This window comes from Triturus cristatus, chromosome 6, assembly GCF_964204655.1.
Source record: "Triturus cristatus chromosome 6, aTriCri1.1, whole genome shotgun sequence".
NCBI classification, from domain to species: domain Eukaryota; kingdom Metazoa; phylum Chordata; class Amphibia; order Caudata; family Salamandridae; genus Triturus; species Triturus cristatus.
In genome coordinates, this window is record NC_140589.1 from 441,708,686 (window position 1) to 441,733,353 (window position 24,668).

The window sequence follows — 24,668 nt, forward strand, 5'->3', positions numbered from 1 at the left end:
ACTGACATTGCTGAAGTTCTGTAAATACTGCATGATCAGTATTACACAATACAGACTAATGAGCATTTGAGAAACCACCTATATTATGGTGCTGGCATGATCTTTGAAAGTGGTGAGGCGCAATATTTAATCTGATTTGTAGTAAGCCAGAACCCTTCTTGTGGACTCAGGGGGTTTTCCCACTGATATTTTTTACTTTGTAAATGGGTGCAAATAGTGTATTCAAAAGTACAATTATCAAATCAGTTTGCTAAAAAGCCATGTGCCCTTACAGGGCATTAATTCATATTCAAGTTATTTTAAGGTGTTACAAGCCAATAAAACCTAATGCTCTTGAGGAGTTCATCCCACTGATTTGAGAATGTGCTATGGATGCCCCGTATGTCAAAAATCACCTCCATTCTGCCGGGTCAAGCATTTTGTTAAGGGTGCCCCTCATATACTATAAAGTACCTACAATATCCCAGTGTCAGAACTTTTCAATTAATGTCATCGTATACCTTGGGTTACCCTTATGTCAAATTACCTCTATTAAGTTTATTTTGTCATGGCTGCTCCGCTATCAAATGCCGTGGTTCCCTCCCTTATGCCGAGAAGTAACACCAATGAGCTAGTGCCAAGTATTTTGACATGATTGTCCCCATGCCAACAATTTCCTTGTGTGCCAGTGTCAGCATTGTTTTACATTATAGCCCATTATACAAAGAATTACATCCAGCTTGCCAGTACCAGCATTTTTCACAGTTGCCTGTCATGCTAACAATTGGCTCCAGTATGCCAGGTGCATTATTTTGCAATGGGTGACTCTATAGGCTAAGAATTAGCTTCAGTATGCCATTGGCAGACTAACTAGCATACTCCCACCTTCTCACATGCGCTTACCTACATTCACTTATTCTCTCTCACACTTTGTCATTCATTTGTGCTTGTACTCATTTATTCTCATTATCTTGTACTCACTCTAACTCACTCTCACTCATTACTATTACTCAATCATACTTACTCATAGTCACGTGCACTAACTTCACCATTCTCAATCACTTATTTTCACACACTCTCAGTAGCTGATTCTCTGTATTTCATTCACACTCACTCTCTATCACATTCACTCTAACTGTCACTCAGCCATATTGTCTTGCTTACTCTTATTGTCACTCATTCTGACTCACTCATACTCACTGACGCTCAATCTCACACCTGTCACTGACTCATTTCACTCAAACACACGTTCACACATTCAGACAAATGCTCACAAACACGCACATTGTATTGCACACAAGCATACCCTCACCCACAAGAACACATACTACATACATTTAAAAGCATTTTTTTTTTTTACTTACCACATCTGACACTGAAGGTCTTGTTCTAGCTCCTGGAGCTCATTTTTTTAATACACTAATTGTAAATAATAACATATTATTCTATATTGATGTAATATAAAAGTGTCCAGAAAAAGAAAGTGGAGCATGATACCCATAAGAGTGAGCTGCCTCTCTCTTCTTGGCACTGATTTTGCTATCTCAGAGGTAAGGGGCCGCTAAGAGCAAGCCAGGGGTGGCAGCTGTGGCCCCTGGTGACCCCTAAATGATGTCAATGGAAAGATCCCAGTTGTTACAACCACTGGTTTCCGCGGGACCCTTTAATCCAGCATTCTTACAATATACCATGCAGTAATTTGTACATTTGCTACCTCTCCTGTCTGATCTATCATGAATATCCTTATTCAAAGCTGTATGTTAAAAACGTTATGATGGTCGTTCAGCGTGCCACCAATGACCCTTGTGTTGTCTAGATTTGCTTAGTTCCCAAACCAGTGTCTGAACAGCTATTTCCCTCTGCACCCACATATTTCGGCATAATGGGTCTGTCACAGACAGTGGCAGAAATGAAAACCCTGAAAAGGTTAACTGAGGATTTAGAAAATGCTCAAGGTGTGTGCAGCGCTGGTACAAATCAGAACGGAAGACAGTACTGGCACAGTTCCAGAATGGTGAGGCCACATCCGGGGATTTATGCAGGTTGCCCTTAGAATTTCAATGTCTTTCGGTCTTGATAAAAAGTGTTTCGTATGTATATGACTTACATAGCATGCACTAGCTACAACGCAACCGTAGACACTTCATTTGGCTATTTCACAGTAGTTAGTGCTGCCAAAGGAGTGCTTGGCAAAACCATCGATGACAGGTGTTCATATCACCCAGCTGCGTGGTACTCATTGTTTGAAGCTCTGAAGAGTGCATGGCTGAGGGGACCTACTGTGACTCAACTACATGCAATACCAGTTGCACAGACGTCTCTGCGGTGGTTGCATGGTCACCAGGGTAAACTGAGTTTAAATCAACAATAGAAACGAATATATGTCTTAACAATTGGCACAGAGGGGGTTGTTTCTGGATCATGTTCAATGTGTAGAATAGAAGGAAGCTCGCGTTTTATTTCCACAAATGTAACATTTTATCAATTAGCCGGAGAGAGGGAAAACACAAATAAGACCAGCAGCACGATGAAGGGGCATTTGGAGCTTAGGCAAAAAGCAGATCCAGGGCATATCGTGGATTTGCTGTATCTATGTTTATTTAATGATTTTAATTACATCGTGTCAGAAATCATACCACATTTCCCATCTACACAATAGCTCTTAATAGCCAACGATAGATGGGGGTTCCCCCTAATCTTAATAAACTAAGAAAAAATTGGACAAAACTAATGATGTTCACTTTCAAACTTTTTGGCGCTCCCAGAGATAAGGAGCTCACAAGACGGCTGAGTGTTTCATGCAACATCCACGGCGTCTTATGTGGATCTGCAGGTTACAGGCGCACCTCCTGGAAGTGGTGACTTAGTGGGTGCTTTTGCATTGCACACCTCATGAGACCGCACTGCAGGTCTTTCCCCCGACACACAACAGGGAACGCTGGATTGGAAGTGATAATGCTGTAAGATTTCAACAGAAACGTTTAATGATCCACACCTCAGTGTAAAACCAGCAGATTAGGGGGATGAAACAAGATGTTTTCCTTGATGTCTCCTTTAATCACAGTCTCCACATTGACAGCAATGATCCCTTCATATTGTAAGGCTCATCATAGCAAATACATCAGTGTTATTGCTTCTGCTCTGTCAATGCTGGCTCTGCCCACCACTGTGATAACTAACTTATCGCAACTTCTGCAAGAACCTGAGGACATTGAATGGCAATGTGTAATAGAGTGGACTCGAGGAGGATTGAGCCCAGATGGATTCCAACTTCTTCATGAAGGTGAATGTGTCATGCACAATACAGAGCAACTTCACTGACTAGAGAGAGGGAGGATGGGACAACACTATGGGGACTCATCTAACTGTTGCGCCATCAAAGGCATTGTGGTATGCTGCTGAAACCGCAAAACTCCATCCGTGACCGACTATCATCAGAGCCAGTGTCTGAGGAGACTATACGTTTGCTTCTCTTTCAGACTAAAATATGTAAGCTCTTCTGAGATTGTGAAAGCAACAGCAAGATCATGAAAGCTGACCCTTAGGTTAAAATGAATGCTCATTCTAACTCGAGAACATATTTGTCGCAAGAAATTATAGTTAAATTGCTGTAGTTTGAAATTGTATGCTTCAAAATAATGTTTGAGCAACACAAATAAATGTATTGTCATTATAAATAATGTGAGTTTTTTGCCTTGCTTTAGAATGTTATTCAAACATCATGCTGGCTTGCTTCTTTTCGTGCCATATACTATAAATGACATGCAGGTGACACTAGGGAGAGACTCTGGGAGTAAAGCAGATAGCTAACACGATAAAATAAGCACGTGATTTCTCATCTATTTAGAATCTTCTAAAATTTCATTCCAGATCCAAAAGAAGTATGTTGACTATTACCATTGCAGAAAAGACAGAGAATTAAAAACACACAATTTATTAGAATTACGTTATTATCATAAAATATTTCTCGTAATTCTATGATATAACTCAATTATGGTACATTGCGACATTCCAAAAATGAATGCCTGGAAATTGCAATTTTAAGTCTCCTTTTGTACTCGTCAGTTAAGTATGCGTATAAATATTCAAAACATAAAAATACACACTACTATTTAATGAATGCCCTTTGCTCAAAAAGTAGCTTTCCCCTGGAGTGTAGACAAAGTTAAACATTATGTGCAATCAGCAATCCATTACATATGCCAATTTGCCAGCAGCAGGTGGAAAACCCCTTAGGCCTGCAGATAATATACTTTTGTTACAGCAAACAAAGGTTTTCTCTGAATGCCCCACCTACTGGCTAACATAAAATGTATATATAGTCTTTACTTTACGACCGCCTTCAGATTACTACACGGAGGACGTCTAAATTAATTTCCTGCAACAAACATATTAGTGTTTGAAAAAAATGATAACTTCTTATGCCAAGTAAACCAAAGAAAAGCACTAATGTAAATAATACATAGTGATCCCATGTCAGGCTTCTGATAACGTATACAGACTACTTGACCTTTCGATGTTTTCGACTAGATGTTTTACAGTAAAACTTCTCAGTGGCACTTTGGGTCCATCCTACCAGATAGATCCCTTGTATACCTTTAAAATACAAAATGTATCACGGACAAGACACATCCATTAGTATATGTTCCATAACCTACTTCCACTGTATGGAAAGAACATGGACTCTTTAGGTACTTTGTGTGCTGAACACCTAGCATGACGTACAAAAGGCTCACACTTGAAGAAAAGAGGATCTTACCTGTTTCGCATCTTTCATCATCTTTCTGACAGTTTCCTTTATTGTTAGTGGATGTGCGCGTGGAGGATGAAAAAGTAAATCAATTTTTGTTGGTCCTGAAAGTCCAGAAATTAGGTTTGGCCAGCCCAGGTCCAGGTTTGGAGCCTCCACATCTGACTCAATAGGCCAATAGGTCCCAGATGAAGAGGCATCGTCTGTGTTGTCATCGGTGGAATAAGCCACATTTTCAGGCGGCTTCTTTATGTTGTTCAGAATGTGGGTAAGCTCCTCCTCAGCAAGAAATTCAGTCACCCGCTCCTTAGCAATGAATTGTTGGTAAGCCTCGACCCCTCCTTCTATCAACTCTTCGATAGCCACACGGTACCATTCCTTATAGTGAGGTTCAATGTAGTTCTCTGATTTGGACTCCTCATGCAAAGAGGAAAGCGCAGACAGTGAATCCATTATGGAAGGCATCTACTGCATGTCACCCAGTATGCCCATACATGCAGAGTCAATCCAGACCTAAAAAAAGAAAAACATGCTGAAACACCTTTGAATTATAAGAAATACAAACGTTGAAGGCAGAGGTCACCATCTCAACATCTCTTCCGGTTACCCTACCTACTACCAGCACAGGCTACACATCTTCGTGTATTAAACATATTCTGAATTCATGTACTGTTTTTCTCCACCAGTTCTTTAAAGGGGTCCTTGTACGCATTTAATGTTTTTGTGATAAATCAGCTTGAAAGTTTCTACTGAGCATCCCCACTTTGCAGTATCTTTGTACAAGACACAGCCCACTTAGTGTTCTTCTGGAAAATATTTTCCTTCCATATTGTGCTTTTTCTTCTCTCTTATGGAATTGAAAATCTCTTATGCCTCTTCTATCTATTTTGAGTACATGCGTGCATTCTACTACCCTCTTGAATTTCTGTCCTCGGAACTGGTGGAAGCGGTTCTACAAGCTAGAAGTTTGTCTCTGGAGTTCTGAATTAGATCTGAGGACAAATCCGTCACCAAACGTCAATCACAATATGTACAGTTATGAAAGAACTTCGCTAGCCCATCTGCGAATACTGCAAGCACACCCTACACTTAGTCTAGCTTGGGATCTTGTCACAGAGTTTAACTCGTTTGGGGTAATCTCATTGCTTTTCTGCAAGATCATACAGTTTCTAGATCCATGAAGGGGACTTAACTCATAATATATCATAACGGAAATATCCATAGATATTCGCATTTTGAATATTTCATAATATACATGTTTTTTCATTAGAGGTTGGCAGCAAATATGAAACCTTTGCTTTAGTCCAAGGGAGATGAGCCAAGGATAGAGCATGCCTATGATAATTAAAAACAAGTTCAAACTTTAAGGAAATCTGGATAGTGCAGCTCTAATGACACTGTATAGAATTTATGACCAAGATCCTACAAGCAGAGAATACCATGTACAAGCTTCTTCATTAAGACTGGGCTCTGTCCACAATGCTTCATGTAATCCAGTTTGCCACGCCGGGGATAGCTCTTGATGCTTTCCTACATGACCACTGGTTTTCCATTCAACCTATGAAATTAAGCCTATAACAGATCTTTATGAGATAACTGTAGAAAAAGCTGAGTTTTGTTTGCTAAGGGTGAGAGTCTATTTAAGAAAAATGGAGGAAAGCCTCTTTGTGGAATTGCAGTTTCTCCAATCACACCTATAGGAATTATTCTATTTTCTAGTTTGCATTATTTTTTCATCTCTAAAGCAGCAATTTCACATGTTTTGCATCACTCTGTGTTAAAAAGTAACCTATAGATTTCCTGTCAAATTGAACAAGAAGTATAGACATAGGATCTCTGAAATAAAGTCAACACTGTAGTATGATGTAGAATGTTTTGGAAGAAAAAGGTATTGACCTCAAATTGCTCATCATTCTATTGCAAAATGTGAACACACAATAAATACTGAGGCCCTCATTTATTGGATTTTGTTGCACCGCAACAAGTCACCTTGCTGTGCTGCCCTATTCCAAAGTGAAATACAACACATTTGTGTCCTTTCTCCCTGTGCTGACACCGTTTTGGCAGCCTAGCGCCCTGGTGCAAGGGTGCCTCCAGTGCATGCAGGTTTGTTTTCTTGCAGGAAGGGGTGCACAGAAACAATCCTAAGAGTTATTTTCATCCTTCTATGTGTGCTGCAGAGGACAAAATGATGAGAAATAAAGAAATATCTCCATGTTACGACGCACCTCGGGAGGTGTAAGGATTTGACGCTTTTCCACGTTTACATGATTTGGAAATTTGGGGCAGTGTCAAAGTAAACATACACTGGGGTGGAAAACAGCTCTTGTGTATTTTGTGCGGCCAATGAAATGATGGCCTTTATGTTTTATTTTCAGCACACCTTTGGAATTCATGTTTGACAGAGTCTTGCTTGGAATCAAAATTTGAAAATTACTTTGACCATGATGGCGATGTACATTTGCGAAACAGTTGTCGCAAATATAAGGCACACAGTCTGACAACGCTCATAAATTTCACACATAGCCAAAAAAGTACAACTCTCAGTGTTCCAATAAGTGCTTTCAGGGAATCCTCTGGCAACTACAGCTTCACATCAGAGCTACCCAGGTTCATACTAATATTATTGCTAGCCTGAACATGAATGTTAGTGTAATTGCTTTCAAAATACAAATGAGTCATGGGCTGTACACCGACAGTCTGAGACATCATTGTTTTCCAAATCCATCAGCAAAATGATATCATTCTAACACTCTGCAAACGTCTTAATTTCAAAATCCTTTCTTTTGTTTAAAAAATAAGGATTGTGTTTTAAGGAAGGCACAGTAGGGTGTTGGTTTCAGCAGTGGGTGTAAAATGGGTGTGCAAGTATTATTTCTAGACTGACATAAAAGATTATTGAGTCTCATTAATGAACCAGATGATATCAATTTACAGTCTTAAAGGAAATAAATAGTTTCTGTGCAAGCATAGGCGCTGAAAGTAAGGGTGGTGGGTGTGCTGCGGCACCTCCAAAATAGTCATGCTGGAGTTCAGAAGGTGAGTAAGCAATAAAGATGTCTTTATATTTTGTTATTATTTTGGCACATTTGCTGTGCCTTCAAAGACAGAGGTCAAATGCCAGGTGATGTCTTCTGACAAATTGCTGCTTATTATTTTAACATGGAAATTGTTGTTTCATTTTCTTTCTCTGACTGTAAAGTTGGAGAATTTGGTAAAGTGAACTTTGAGACATTCTTGAAGGAGTATAGGGAGTTTGAAAGGAAAGGCTGTAGGGTGTCAGTTTAACACACAACAACATTTAAATACTGTAAATCAACAGTACAAATATTTCAAAATATATCAACAGAAAGGAAAGAAAAGGGTGCACATGTTTTGTTTTTCTGAGGTGTGAAGCAAACAAAGATTTCAATATGATCCAAACAAATCAAGACACTTTATTTGGTGACGTTCAAATGATAAATATTCCCTAAAACCCGATTTTTACACAATATTGGATTTGTAGTATATAGTTGCATCAGTAAAACTGTACATCAGTGCATTTTTGCAGCCATTTCAATGGAAAATGTGCTCTCTGTAAATGACAGTGTGCTACCACTCTATGCTTTAATAATAGATTTGCGGAAGTGTACTCCAAAATGCACTATCGGCTATTAACCACACCCTTGCCAGTCCCCTGCTGAATAGGTGTTACTCATTTTCTATGCTTGTTCTTTGTGTGACAATAGGATTTTTCAAAACCCCTATGACTTCAGTGATGTAACATTAATGGCAGCACACCCACTCTGAAATTTTTTCCAAAATCACTGTGTAAAGCAAGGATCATAAAATGTACTTTAGTGCATATGTGTCCAAATATGTAAAATGCTGTGCTCTTGCAGGTTAAAAACTATAGACCAGAAAACTAATAATGTCTTGAAATGATGAAAACACACACATAATTCAAATATAGATGTACATAGTTTAGAATCCTATTTATTACCATTGTTCAGCATGGGGAACGTGAGGAATGATGCCTCTCCCTCAACAATGGTGATAAACAGCATATACACACATCTGCATACTTGGATTATGCCATGGTACTTTTTCATGTGTTCTTGTTTTACCTAAATGTATTTAACCAAAACTAGGATTCATGGAGTTACATTTATGCATTATGGTAAACGGTAAAATCCCTTTAAAGAGACCACATGGCTATTCAAAGAATTGTTTCAGTAAAACGTGTTTTTCTCATTACAATCATTTTCCTGCACTAAACCCTTAATTTGAACTTTGATCTATAGTAATAACATAACAAAATGTGTATTTGTAAAACACACATTCACCCGTGGGTATCTTGGTGCTGAATAACAGACGGTTACTGTTACCCAACTCAGTGGTACTCATTTGTAAATGTAGGAATGTGTGTTCATTAATACAGCGGGATAGTTGATCTAAATAAACACACACACACACAGACGTTTTTCTAATAGCGTATATTTTTCTTATTTGGTCAAACTGGTTCTCATCAGAACAGAATGTGGTTCCTTGTGTCAGCTACTTCCAAATGGTGTCTGACTCCTCCTGCAAGCCTTGTTATAGAATGGGTTAGAATATACAGCCACTGTAGCTTACTCCTGTCACTAGTTTCTAGTGGAGGCCAAGTTTATGTGGACAATCCTTATTGCTAAGTGCCAAATGTCCAAGACCATGCATTTAGAGGAATCAGTACACTTTTTCACACTTTAGAATTTTCATCTATTACAAGACTGCATTGTTTTGTAAAGTAAACCCTTTGAGCCGGATTTACAAAGGTTTTGGTGCAACCTCCTCCTGTAGTATTCTTAAATTTCCATAGGTGATCCAGGAGTTAGCCAGCAGAGCAGTCCCTGGTGTTCACGGTCACCCCAGTTAGGAGCATCAATTGTTCCCCCCGGAAATAGCTGGTATTGATGTCTGATATTCCTCAGATCAACACTGTTTTGACTCCTGGCCATGTGGTTAACACATATACATTTTCAGTTCCACTGACTTGGAGATAGGACACAAAGCAACTCAGGAAGATATTTTATCAAATGAGGCAATAACCCATTGTCAACTTCTGTTCTGTAGTGGTTAGATCTTTTTTTTTTTTTTTTTTTTGTTTCTATGTGTGAAGTATGCACATGTTGGTTTTCCTGTGCCTCAACCACCACACAAGATCAGGATCGCCTTCTTTTCCTACTTGAAGACTTTAGAGTTTGAGATACAGTATACTTGCTCTCCTAACACCCAGTGGTTAGACTTGGATGTATACATTACAAAGCCTTGACCTGCAGATGACCTTCAGCAAAATGATACCCTGCACTTTAGTAAGTCGATTTAAATTATACTATATAGATTGGTTTAAATAACCTGGGGGGAAATGGCATATTTGAGGAGATGGGCTTTTGGTGATTTAATGAACGGCATCAGATTTGAAGCCATTTCGTGATTGTGGAGAGAAAGTTGCAAATGCAAGCCTGGAGCCTTCGTCCTTACTCGCATGGCAGGCATCCAAATTATAATACCTGCCTGCGTGCAGATAAACAGAGAGACCGCGTCTTCACTGCTACGTCTGAAATTGGTTTTTACTCAGAAACAAAGAATACGAACTGAGCTCTTGGTTAAAAAGCAATTACGGCTGTCATCAAGTCGGTGAGAGTTATGTGACCTAAGGCTTTTAAAATACCACTGAAAAAGACTAGGCATTTAGCCTATGTTAAGAGCAAACATACAATTGGCACACGACAGTGCATAGGGCTAATAAGAAGTAGGCGTTACGACCTGTCAACAGGCTAAAGCATCGTCATGTGTCATTTTCCATTGATATTCTTCACAGCTCTGAGCAAGGTGGAGGGAGAATATCAAAGTCCTTCCTTACCCCCGTGGAAATTCTCCTTTCATTTGGCTAAAAAAGGGAGACACTGACATGCATATGTTCAGTCTTGTGACCCACAATGGTCAAATACATTTTATAACATCTGACCATTAGTATTTCCATGAAAGTAATACCCTATGCATGCAATCTCCTTTTTATAAGGTGCTCATTCAGGTGCAAAGCTGAGCCCCAATCCAGTGTGATAAAAAGAACCCTTTTATGTAATGTATTCCTGACCAAACTTAGGGGCGTCAGCACAAGGGATTCAAATGGTGCATTTTTTGGGTTTAAGTGGTATGCTGGCACTGGCACAGTATGTCCTATTGATGGATTGGTGAGCACTAAGGCCTATGCTCCTTTAAGGTATTTCTCTTCCTTAGACAGTATGCAGAGAGCATTGTGGACTGATTTTCCAGTGATTCTCCTACCCCGACATCATTCTGAGCAATACAACCATTTGACACCAAGTAATGTCCATGTGAACATCCCCAGAACATGATGACATGATACACCATGCGCATTCTAAAACTCACACGAAGGTATGAAGAAACACCTTTTGATGTCAGCAAGAAAGGAAAGAGTGAAATAATGAATATGGAACTGCTGTATCACACCAAAACCTGGCTACTATGACTGATTTCTAGTAGAGTGAGTTGCAGTTTCAAAACCTTTACTGATATTTGTCTAATGAAAATAAATCAATACTAATGCTTCAATTGCACCTCCATACATTATTCTATATGTCTGAGAGGGACAATCATAAATCATATAGATGTGTTTTTTATAACTTCAAACTTACATAGTAACACATTTATGAGTGTTGCATCGAAGAAATTGGTTCTCAATTATTTTAGAACTAATGCCCAAGTGACATTAAGTCAAAACCTATACTGAATTGAGGCAAAAGCATATTGTGGTGTTCAACGAAGGACCACTCCACCACGGTGCATAGAATGTTCGTATTTGAACATACAGTTGTTGTAGAACGCATTTTATTTTGCAATCACTGGTCACATATTACACAGGGGAAATGTTTTGAAAAGGCACCTTGTTGCTTTAGACCACTTATGAATTCTACCATTGACAAATACAGAATAATTTTAGCTTTAAGGACACAGGTCCAATTGAAAGTCTACAAAAAGAAACTAGAGGAAGAGAACTGAAAGGTTAATGAATACAAGGACTATTTCGCCCAATAAAAGAAAAATAAACTCCAGAAACACTTGAAGAAGTTCTCACAGGAAAAAGAAAATACCTATTCTAATGATGAGTATATTAAACAGAAGATCTTTCAGAAAACACATAACAATCCTGGTTGGAGGGGGCGTGGCTTGGACACCGCCGAGCATGGACACGTGAGCTCTGAGCTCCGTGTCGGCCGTGCGAATTATCCTGATTTGACCCTTCCCGGCGGCGTCTGAGTCCCAGGAGGGGGCTCCCCCGGATGGAGAGGAGCCTGCCGGTGGGTCGAGCTTCATGCGGAGGTGCCGGGGGCCGCCCGGTTCGGCGACTGCGGAGGACCTGCCTGGTGGGGCCCGGCCATCTTGCTTGCGGCCTGTGAAGGGCCTCTCATCCCCGGTGTTGCATATGGGGCGGCCCCGCCGGAAGTAGCAGGTGACCCGGCCGGGGCGGATCGTCGGCCGCGGTGCGGCTTTCTGGCCCCGAGGTAAGCAGAGGGAGCGGTGTCGGCCCAGGCGGGGTGCGGAGGATCGCGGACGGCTGGTAGCATCAGCGGAGCCTGCTAGGCCTGGGGAGGCGCAGTTGGATCGGCGGCACCGGCGCCGGCTGGAGTTAAGCTGGGCCTGGCCGTGACGCTTCAGGACCTTGGAGGGCGGACCGCGGCCCACGGCGACAGCAGTGCAGGTGCCGGGGGGCCTCTGAGGCGCCAGACGGCCCCATAGCGCTGTGGCGATCGCGCCCCCGCGTGTTGGAGTACGTGGACATCTGCCCACGGGAGGGCTAGCGAGGACTGGATCTGTGGTGGCCTCCGCTTCAAGTGGCAGTGCAGGGGACTTGGCGCCTCCCTTGTGGGCTTCTGAGACAGTTGGTGCTGTAGGGGGAAACAACAGTGTATGGGGTGTCCAGTGGCCTGCGCCCGGCTGTTGTAGTGACCGGATGCCTTTGCTGGTGTTGGCGCCGGGCGTGCTGGGCCTGCGCATTCTGGGCGGCGGAGGGAGCCCTCAACCAGCGGGACAGGTCCGGGGCAGTGTGGTCCCCCAGTGCGCTGAGCTGGGAGCGGTACTGGATTCCTCAGCATATGGCATAACCCCGGAGTGACTGCGATCGCGACACACCCACATACTCCCATTGCTGCCCACCGGCCCCCTCCTGCCTGGCGGCGGTTGCTGCTGTGGCCCCTGAGCTAGGTACGGCGGATAGAGAAACGACCTTGGTGGAGGTATCGGGCACCTGGAACTGTTGTTGCTGAGCAGGGAGATCAGTGCGAATATCCCGCTCCTTGGTGTTCACTGTGCGGGCTCATCGGCCTTGGAGCTGGACTGCTGTCGGGGCCCGGGTATGAGTAAGCCGCGGCGAGGCCCGGAGGCGGCCCAGGCTGAGCACCGGGAGGACCCGCCTGACTCTCAGGCTCAGGACCCGGCTGGAACTTCGGCAGCGGGACTCCGGCAGCAGCAGCTGGATCAAATCCTTAAGGCCATATCGGACACGCGGGAGGCATTGGGCCACGACATAGCGCAAGTGTCCACGAGCCTTGGATTTTTGCGCGCTGATCATGGCAAACTGGTTGACCGCGTCAAAAATGCAGAACACAAGCTAGAGACGCTGGAACCTGCCCAGAAGGCGACGGAGGCCTCCCTGAGTGACTTATCGCGTAGAGTGCAGATATTGGAGAAAAGGGCTGAGGAGGCGGAAGGACGCAACAGGCGCAATAATATCCGGGTGGTGGGCTTTCCCGAGAGAATTGAAGGGGACAAGATGGTTGAGTATTTGGAGAAGTGGCTGCGAGAGGTGGTGGCCCCGGAAGGATTGTCGCAGTTCTACACCCTGGAGAGGGCCCACCGAGTGCCGTTTCGCCCACCGGCTGTGGGTCGTCCCCCTAGGCCGGTGGTTGCACGCCTGCTGCATTACAGGGACCGCGACCTTATATTGCGGAATGCCCGGACATCAGGTCCGTACAAAGTGGATAATGCCTCGGTCTCTCTTTACCCTGATTATTCCCAGGAGGTCCAGCGGAGCCGCTTCTCTTTCATGGCAGTTAAGAAGGCCCTCCGGGAGGAGGGGATCCAGTATGCTCTGTTCTTTCCAGCACGTCTGAAGGTGATGGTGGACGGGACATCTACATTCTTTGAAGCGCCAGACGACGCCTGGCACTGGCTGGAGCAGTATCGTGCAGGTGGGGACGGCACTGGTCGGCAAGAACCGGAGGTGGGGGCCAGGCCACGACCCCGTCAGGGCCGCCGCAATAGACAACGTGCGAAGAATGGACAATCGCCGTCGGCTTCTCAGACGGAGCTGGAGAGGCAGGCGACTCTGCAGGCAGTCTCTGCTATTTCTGGAGCGGCGGCTTCGGTGTCGCCGGCGGACTCGGGCTCCCGGCGGACGTCTGCGGGGGCGGACTCGCCGGGGTCGGAGGACACTGGGGAGGACGTCGAACACCTGCCGGGGGTTACGCCAGGAACTGCCGATGGCCTCTTGGATGAGTGATGATGCCTCTTTCTCATTGGTCTACAGCCGGAGTTGGCACGTTGGGGGTTGTTCTGTGGCGCAGTGGGGAGTGGCAGGGGTTCTGCTGACGATGGTGGGAGGCTTGGCGGGGGTCTCGTGGTCGGGGGGGCCACCGGGGGCGGGACGCTGCCGGGAAGAGGGGAATGTGACGATTGAGGCCTGACGCATAGGGTGGGCTGGTGGGATCGCGGTCCGGCTTGTGCTGGTGCTAGGTCACCCCTTCTACCTCACACCTATTGTGAGTCCCTGGTAGCTACCAGGGTATTTTTCTTCGTTGGGACTGTGTTTGGATGGGTAACTATGGTTTAGAGCCTGTTCTGGGGAAGGGAGGGAAGGGGGTTTGTTGGGGATGTTTTGCAGGGGAAGGGGTTTGTCAGTGTGCCCGCTACGCTGTGTTGGATTGTGCTCTGCTGTATCCTTCCATATGGCGACCCGACTTGAGTTGAGATGTGTCACTTGGAATGTGCGTGGGCTGAACTCCATGAGGAAACGATATAAGGTACATGCTTATTTAGTCCGTAGGGGGATCCAGGTGGCCTTCTTGCTGGAGACACACGTTGACGAGGCAGAGGGGCGGGTGCTACAGAGGAGATGGAGGGAACAGTTGTTCTACACTACATTCTCCGCCTTTGCTAGGGGGACTTTAATTTGGGTACGAGCCGGGGTTCCTTTCCAACCTTTGACCACACTAGTAGACCCTGAGGGGAGGTTTGTGTTGGTGTCTGGCCGCCTGGATGGCAGAGATGTGACATTTTGCAGTGTATATGCCCCGAACTCCGATCACTCTGCATTCTTTGCGCGGCTTTCTGGGAAGCTGGCAGCATACTTAGCTGGAACGGTGTTCATCGGGGGGGACTTTAATTCTGTAGCGAATGTGGAATTGGACCGATCCCACCCTCCGCTAGCTCAATCAGCGGTGCGTAGAGTGGCCAAGGTGAGACGGGATTGGCAGGAGGCGTGGGGCCTTGTGGATGCCTGGCGGGTACACCACTCGTTAGACAGGGACTACTCCTTTTATTCAGTGCCGCATGACTTACATGTTCGACTGGATGGCTTTTTGTGTACCCCAGGAGCCCTAGAGCTTACGCCCTATAGTGAGTACCTGGCAAAGACACTCTCGGACCACAACCCCTGCATGCGGAGTTGGGGGAGGGTGTGGAGCGCTACTTCCTAAGCAACTCGGGGACGGCGACGAGTAGAGCGCAGGAGTGGGACGCGCTCAAAGTGGTGGTGAGAGAGATTTGCATCTCGTCGGTGGCTGGGACGCGCAAAGTGCTGTTATGGGATGTTGACCGGGCTGAGACGCGGCTGCGCCAGACAGTGTTAGACGACCACGTGGCTGGGGGTGCTCGGGGGGAGCTGTTGGCGGCGCGGGAGGAGGTAGCCCTTCAGGTTGAGCGGCTTCGCTGCTATGACTATAAGGAATAAATTGTGCAGGCACAGGCTGAACGGGACAAAGTGGGGTCGCTTTTGGCCTGGCTGGCTGATCCGGCGGTTTGGGGCTCCCCGGTGGTGTCGCTGGCTGCGCCAACGGGGAGCCTGGTTCACTCGCAAAAGGAGATTAATGACCAGTTCCTGGGTTATTATTCGTTGCTGTACCAGAGTAGGATGCAGGGTCTACCAGATGGACTGGACGATTACTTGGAAGCGGCGGGGTTGACCCGCTTGGATCCCGAGCAGGGCTCTGCGTTAGGATCAGATATCTCTCTGGGAGAAATCAGGACAGCGGTTAAACATATGGCCCGGAGGAAGACTCCTGGGGCTAATGGCCTTCCGGTGGAGTTCTATGCTGCATACTTGGATGCTCTGGCACCACGGCTACAGTCGGTATATAGGGAGGCGTGGGGTCTGGGACGGCTTCCGGTCACTATGAGAGAGGCGATCATAGTACCGTTGCTGAAGAAGGACGGGGTTCCCACCTCTACGACGGCATACCGGCCGCTCTCCATGCTTTCGGTTGACTATAAGATCCTTAGTAAGATCTTGGCCATGAGACTTTTGGGTCACATGCGCTCCCTGGTACATTCAGACCAATCGGGGTTCATTCCGACTAGGAATACTGTGACGTGCATCTGCCGGTTGGTGCGGATAATGGGAGAGGGAGGGGAGGGTATGTCGGACGCTGTGGTGCTATCGATGGACATCGAAAAGGCATTCGACAGTGTGGAGTGGCCGTATCTGTTCGGGGTACTGAGGGAGTTTGGCCTGGGTGATAATTTTGTGCGCTGGACCGAGCTGTTATATAGCTCCGCCACGGCTAGGGTTCGTACGGGACGTACTATATCAGCGGCTTGCCAGGTGGGGAGGGGCACGCGTCAGGGTTGCTCTCTCTCCCCACTGTTGTTCGCACTGGCGGTTGAGCCCCTGGCGGCCCATGCCCGGTAAGGGCAGTACTACGAGGGCGTTTGGTTGAGAGGAGAGCTACATTACATCTCGCTGTATGCGGATGACCTCCTGTTATATCTGGCCGATACGGGGGTTTCCCTCCGGGGTGCCAAAACCCTGCTAGAGGAGTTTGGTCGCTTGTCGGGGTTGCAGGTGAATTGGACTAAGACCTGCCTGTTTCCTTTGTCCCCGGGAGTGCAGCAGCCTTCGGAGTTGGCGGATCTGCGGTGGGAGCCTATCTGCTTGCCGTACCTGGGCGTTCGTATATTCCACACCCCCAATGACCTTTTTGAGGGGAATGTGGGGGGCGCGCTGAGGGGGCTCAAGGGTAGTATGGCGTTCTGGCGCACCCTTCCTCTTTCGGTTGCTGGACAGGTAGCGCTGTTGAAGATGATAGTGCTGCCGCGACTGCTCTATTTTTTCCGTACTTTGCGATATGGATCCCGGTCACCTTTTTCAAGACGCTCCGGACATTGATGACAGGGTTTATTTGGGGAAATGGGAGGCGACGAGTGGCGCTATCAACGCTGATGAGGCCGCGGGAGGAGGGAGGGCTGGCAGCCCCAGATTTTGAATGGTACTACTTGGCGGCACAGCTGCAGTGGCTGACGCAGGCCGTGGCGCGTGAATTTCGAGGCCCCGAGGGCCCGCAAGATAGGGTCATCCCGCGACATGTGCTGTCATTCATTGTGCTTCGGCAGAGGCTCAGACTGGACCAGCTTACCCTCGAGGAGCGCACACTCCGGCTGTGCTGGATCCGTAGTCAGAAAAGGGCAGGCTTCGCGGTGCCGTATGCCCCGGAGATACCCCTGGGCATGTGCACGGCCCTCCCACATGGCGGGGATTGGTCGGCGCTGGCTCACTGGGAAGAGTGTGGGGTCCACATGATTGGGGACTTATACAGGGATGGCGTTTTGTTGTCATTCCAGGACTTGCAGGGGGCGTATGACCTGCCGAGTGGGGACCATCTTTTGCACACCGCCTTGGTATCTGGGATCCAGAAACAATGGAAGATGGGGCTGTCAGAGCCCCCAACTTCTCGGGGATGTCAGTACGTCACTATGGCGGCGAGTACATTCAGGGCCATCACTTGTCTCTACGGGCGGCTGTCCACGGAGAGGTTGGCACCATGGATGCCTTGCGGGGTAAATGGGAGGAGGATCTTGGTAGGCCCATTCCCGAGACGACGTGGGCGCAGCTTTTGCGGCGGGCCTGGAAGGGCACGCGCAATGCTAGATTTCACTTGATTCAATTTTACACTCTCCATAGGGCTTACTTAACCCCGGTCAAAATCCTGCGGTACTTCGGAGGCTCCCAATCGCCGTGCCCACGGTGCAGGGTGGAGGGGGCTGATTTTGGTCATATGTTTTGGTCCTGCCGGGGACTGGGCTCGTATTGGGCGGACGTGGTGGCGTGCCTGAATCAGGTGACTGAGCGCGAGTTGAAAGCGGAGATGGGGACTTGCCTTTTGTTGTGGTTTCCGCACACCCCCAGTACCAAAATTACTAACAAGTTTTGCGATTTGGGTCTGATAATGGCGAAGAGGGAGCTCACTCTGCATTGGCACTCGAACCGCGCTCCAGGAGGACTTTGACGCGCTCACACGACACTTGTCAGCGCTCTCGCGCTTTTAAAACTTTAGGTGTTATTTCTGGCAGCGCTTAGCGCTTTTTAATATTATTCCGTATTTACGGTGCAAATTGTGTTTTCGGACCTGACATATAGCGCTTACCCCCACATAAAAGATAATAAGCACCGCTGTTGGGAGCGGACTCACTTAGCTCTCTGGACACACTTTAGAACGGCGTCCGCCATCTTGGGTGAGGCAGGGACTCCTCGTGGTGACACTCGGCCAGCGCACTAGTTTCGCAGACCGGACTCCACGCCCTACTTAAAGCTCGCTATGACGATGCGCAGCGGAGACGCGCAGCGGAGTCGCCGGACCCACGCCGGAGTCCAGCCAGAGTCCTGCCCGTCTGGGCTCGTCCGGGCTCAGACGGGCTTAGGGCATGGTACTATGTCAAATTCTCCACTATTGCGTATCATCTACTCACGAGATGAGTTACTTGCATTACGCATTAATCCCCCGGAAAAGTACCCTGTTACCAACTTGGGTGCGCGGATACTCCCCCCACGAGGATTGGACGCATTGCTTCATCCTCCTCCTGATACAAGTACTTTACTATGGGGCATGCTTAATTGCAGGTCACTTCCGTGTCATGCCGTAGAAATTAACATTCTTATTCAAGAGCACGAACTAGACATCTTGTTTCTGTCGGAAACGTGGATTACTTCTAGTTCTGATGCGGACATTGTACTTGCCCTCCCTCCAAGTTACCTTATCGGTCATTTGGATAGACCTGAGGGACGAGGGGGTGGACTTGCCGTTATCTATCGTGATAACCTTAATTGCAGGGTCTGGAGGGGCTTGGTGGCAGATTGTGAGAGTTGCCACTTTTCCATACAGGTATCACCAACGGTTACATTGGCTGGCCTGCTGATTTACCGACCCCCGGGTAAGGTCGGCAACTTCGTAAGCTCTGTGATGGAAACGGTAACCCTCTTGGCAACATCCACATCTTCCTTCATTGTGCTAGGGGACCTGAACCTGCACTTTGAGGACACTGCGGATATGATCGCGGCAGACCTCAAAGGAGATCTATCTGCTTGTGAGCTCCGGTTAGTCAACACAGGAGCCACCCACGTGAAGGGCCATTTGCTGGATCCGGTATTTTCGAACATCCCTCGGCTGAGGGCCAGACCAGCTCTTCCGCTCCCATGGTCAGATCACTCCTTAGTGTCGATGGAATGGCAAATCAATCTGCCCTCTAAACCGACATCTCAAGAGGTGGTGGTGGACCGTATATGGTCCAGACTACCGATCGGTGACTGGACTCAGGCCCTGGCAAATTTACAACCCGTAGCTGAGGCAGACCCGATTCAAGGAGATGCTGACCTCAACCGATGGTTGACTGCCTCGCTTGATGGCTTCATACCGGTGAAAACCCTACAGAAGAGGGAGAAACGAGTGGGTTCCGCCCCCTGGTTCACGGCTGAGCTCCGCCTGCTTAAGAAAGGATGTAAGAAACTGGAAAGGGCCTGGAGGAAGAAATTTGATGCGGCCAGGCGTAAGGACTACTGGACAGCGATGAGAGCCTATAAAGCGGCCCTCCGCCTGGCAAAAGCACAATTTTTTGAGGAGCGAATACAACTTGCCTCAAACTCCTCCAGGGAGACCTTTAAGGTGGTGCAAGAACTGCTAAAAGTTCCTGAGCCAGCAGTCACCCATGACCCTGAGAGGTGTAAGGAGTTGGCCAATTTTTTCCACACTAAAATAGTAAAAATACTAGACTCTTTACCCCAGGTTGCTATATTTCATGGGATTCAAGAAGAACCCCTCCCTGTGGGGATAAAAGAGTGTCCTTTCTCCCTTGACATGTTCGGCCCAGTTTCAGAAAGTGAAACATTAAAAGCTATAGTTTCCATAAAAAGCGGTTCCCCCATGGACCCTGTCCCTTTTAAAATCCTAAAACAAGCGGCAATCGCTGTGGTTGGGCCCATTACGAACTTGATCAACGCCTCCTTCTCTCGTGGTCTGGTGCCACCCACTTGGAAAAAAGCCGTGGTCAAGGCTCTTCTAAAAAAATCTAACCTTGACGCGGCTGAGCTGGCCAATTTTAGGCCCATTTCTCTGTTGCCAGGTCTCAGCAAAATTGCTGAGAAACTTGCTAACCATCGACTGTCCAACTTTCTTGAGTCAAATGGTCTGCTCTGAGACTCGCAGACCGGCTTCCGTCCCGGCCATGGCACCGACACGGCCCTCCTGGCGGTCGTTGAGGAATCGAGGCGCATCTTAGATTCGGGAGGATCAGTGGCAGTGATCCTCCTGGATCTGAGCGCGGCATTCGACACCGTTGACCATCAGGTGTTGACCCAACGGCTGTCAAAGGTGGGTGTGGCAGGTGTCGCCCTGAAATGGCTCTGTTCATTTCTGGAAGACCGTTCCTATCAGGTCTGGGAAGGAAGCAACAAGTCTCCATCTATTTCTCTCCAGTGTGGGGTGCCGCAGGGCTCGTCCCTGAGCCCGACATTATTTAATGTCTATACGGCCCCCCTGGAGGATGTGGTGACCCCTTATAACATCAAAATCATCAGCTATGCTGATGATACTCAGCTGGTGGTCGCCCTTCCTCAACTGGTGGAGAACCCTGACTTGTTGCACTCATGTCTGGCGGACGTCTACACCTGGATGAGCAGTTCAGCCCTGAAGCTGAACGGCTCTAAAACAGAGATCATGCTGCTTGGAAACAAAGCGCCACCTCTGTCACCTTCATGTTGGCCAAGCTGTATGGGTGACTTTCCAACCATGAAAGAGGAGATTAAGAGCTTAGGAGTCTGGCTGGAGCAAGATCTTTCCCTTAGAACTCACGCCAAAAGAACTGCGGGAGTCTGTTTTGCCCTGCTGCGGGCTGCGCGGAAAATTCTTCCGCTTCTTCCCTTTCCATCAAGGAAGTTGTTGATTCAGGGTTTGATAACATCTCGCCTTGATTACAGCAACAGTCTGTTTCTGGGCGCCCCTGAATCGACTTTTAACAAGCTTCAGCAGGTGCAAAACGCGGCAGCTAGACTCCTTATGGGTATCCCCCGAACAGAATCCGCCAGACCCGCTCTCAAGGCACTGCACTGGTTACCGGTGCGGGAGAGAGTACAGTTCAAGGCACTGTCCATCGCCCATAAAACATACCAGGGCGGCGGGCCTCCTCTTTTAGGGAGCTTGGTAGTACCTTATAAAGCGAATAGAGCACTGAGGTCTGACCAGAGGTGTCTGCTCCAGGTCCCGAGAGTAAAAAGATCACGCACGGGAGGGAGGCGATTCTCTGTGCATACAGCAATGCTCTGGAACTCCCTCCCATTAAAACTCCGAGCTGAGACCTGTACCCTGCGTTTTCGCAGAGGCTTGAAAACACATCTGTTTCCCCTGTGAGTCGCTATCTTTATTCCATGGTCCCACGGTTGATGCACTGTTCATAGCGCCGGGATGCCCCAGGGTAGCTGTGCGCTATATAAGTTTTAATAATAATAATAATAATAATAATAATTGGAAGGCCAGGCCCGGTCCGAGCTTTCGGAGATGGAGGGCGAGTTTCTTGTCCTGGGCGGGAAGCGAAGGGACGCTTCGGCTTCAGATGGCCAGACGAGCAGCTAATGATAAGGCGCTGGAAGCGGCGAGGACGTGGGGGGTGTTGGTAGAAGGGCTGCGATCTTGCGAGACGTTGAATGAGGGGAATAGGGATTCTGTAGACATGGACCGGAGGGTGGAACCTGGGACAGGGCCGACTGGGGCTACTGGGGAGTCCATGCAGGACGGGGCCACTTAGGTACACTCATGGAGGATTCAGCGTCTGCACTCTACATTGACAGCTGTTGAGTAGCCAGGGTGGGAGCAGGGGGCGCAGAGGGAGGTCAATGCGGGGCCCCTTCTCCCATGAGAACAATGACAGGGTTTTCTTGCTTGTCTGGAGTTGGGATATCTCGGACCACGGGGCCCGACAGGCAGAGGTTGATGAGGGGTTGCCGTGGGCACACTGACAGGGGGGGGTGGGGGTAGAGAGGGTGGTGGGTGGGGGAACTAAGGCGGGAACATAGCTGAGTCGATCTCTCCTGACGTGTACCTCGATGGTTGGATTCTTATATGATGCTATTGTGTGTAGTATTAGTCTTTGGGAATATTGTTTTGAAAATTCAATTAAAAAAATTCAAAAAAAAAAAAAAACAATCCTGGTTGGAGAACAGATGCAGATAAATCCAGGATAAGCAATGATAGCTGTGAGTATAAGCTTTGACCTAGGGGTCGAGGGAGAGGAAGCGGATTCTTCCAAGCACTGATGGTGATGTTCCCACAATCCCCCATTCGGACCACAATATGGCTGGCCACCAAGGAACCCACAGATACCCCCCTTCCACTACCCGCAGATTACAAATTCTTTTTTAGGGTAAGCCAGGGAAGGAGCATAGGGAAACAAAAAGGGCAACAGATACAGTGGGAAGGTCTGAACCAGATAATAACCCAGAGCATGACCCTGGATTTCCTCAGAGCAAGGAGGAAACATGATTATGAATTTAACGGATATCGTCGTGACTAAGGAACAAGAGGACAAGCAGGAGGGGCGTGGCTTGGCGCCCGAGACGCATGGCGGCGTCCGGGTGAGGCTCCCGGTGCGACCTGGCGGCACCGCTTTACCTCATCTCCTACTGCGGGCAGAATGAAGCTTACGAACGTCGGAACACCCGCTGGTTGCCGCGCGGCCCTCTTCGTCTCCGTTTCATAGCGGAGAGTGATTAATTTCAATGAAGTGAGTCTCTGTGTGGCGGCGACGCGTTTTTGCGGCCGCCATTTTGTTTTTTCCGAACTTGTGCTGAGGAACTTTTTAAGAGGTGGGCTTTATTTTTGAGCTGCTAATTATGCCTGAAGCGCTCAAATAAATGTGCTTTCACTCTCTTTTCCATAACTTTCATCACCAGAGGCTGTTATTTTTTATTTATAGCCATTTCCAAGTTACCTGAGGAGAGGCACTCATGGCAGCCATTTTGTAGCCTATCCCTTGTCTCTATGCCTGCAGTGTAATTTTCCCTTTTTCCATTCGGAGCTTCATCTGTGCATTTGGCTATCATTTGCTTAGTACTGACCTGATACTTGTTGGATATATCGTTGCTGTGGGGTGTTTGACCAGAGTTGTTATCTTTCTGGTTAGTGCCTGCTGTGGCTTTCTCTCCTTGCCAGTGGCTCTTATTTTTAATGTGGCCACGTTCTACCCCTTTTTGAATAGATCTTGTGCTTGGATTGAACTTTATGGGTAGAATAAAAGGCACTCTCTCTAAGCAACCCACGTTTAAGCATATCTTCATCAAAAACTCAAAACTTTTCACTGCATTTTCTAAATTAGAGGATTCCTTGTTGTCTCCATCTCAAAACTTTACGACAAATATGGATCCCTCTCCCCCACCAGCACTCTCTGGAAAATCTGTCACCAAACGTCTAAAACAAAACCCTCCTTCTCCACCTAAAACAATTTCACCTGTTTCCATGGAGACGCTGTTGGAGGAGATTCGGGCCCTTCGACCCTTTATGGAGGAAACGAACAACAAATTACAAATTCTCACTGATACTTGGTCTCAACTTGACACAAGAATTACAGCAGTCGAGTATAACATGTCTTCCTTTAAAGATACCGTTACCAATGTGTCTCAACTTCAATCTCAAGTATCCGTGCTCCAGTGCTAAGTTGAGGGCCTTGAAAATCGAAATAGACGGAATAATCTGCGCATCTATGGTCTGGTGGAAGGGTCGGAGGGATCAGATCCTCCTGCCTTCTTTAAAACTTTCCTACCCAAGATTCTTCATATGCCAGAAGGCACCGCTCTTAACATTCAACGAGCCCACAGATTAGGTCGTCCTCCCTCGACTACTTCATCTTCACAGAGACCGAGAGGTGTTATCTTGTATTTCTTGGAATACACCGATTTACTGAAGGTTTTGTCAGTGGTTAAATCTTCTCAGCGCGTCACTTGGTCTGGCTCAACTCTGTTTTTTGCGCAAGATTATGCCAAGTCTCCTGCTAACAGACGTAAGGCCTTTCTTGGCATGAGACCTACTCTCCGTTCCATGGGAGCGCGCTATGGGCTCTTTCACCCCTGCTTATTTAAGGTCACGTTCAATAACAAGACGACAACCTATGAGGATCCGCTGCAACTACAGAGTTTTAAAAACTTTAGCAAGACGGATGCTATGGATGCTTCTGGATCTTCGTCCTCAAATATTACTTGACTTTATGGTTTTTCTTACAGATTCTTCATTTAACCTCTTCAATGCCTATGACGAGCTGGTCTCGTCATGGGCCGCGGTTGCGCTGTGCCCGTGACGAGACCAGCTCGTCATAAACCCCGCCCGCTAATGAAAGCGCCGGCACAGGGCGGGTAAAGGGGCGGGCACTG

At 47.3% G+C, this 24,668-nt stretch overlaps 1 protein-coding gene across 1 annotated transcript in view; it reads right to left on the reverse strand.

Moving 5' to 3' along the window:
• Nucleotides 1-24,668, reverse strand: part of SACK1B (scaffolding CK1 anchoring protein B) — a 445,300-nt gene that overhangs the window by 379,150 nt on the left and 41,482 nt on the right. Inside the window, exon 2 of the mRNA XM_085610865.1 lies at nt 4,739-5,242. Within this exon, the coding sequence (XP_085466991.1) occupies nt 4,739-5,194 (456 nt within the window). The 5' untranslated portion in view covers nt 5,195-5,242. The remainder of the gene's footprint in view (nt 1-4,738; nt 5,243-24,668) is intronic.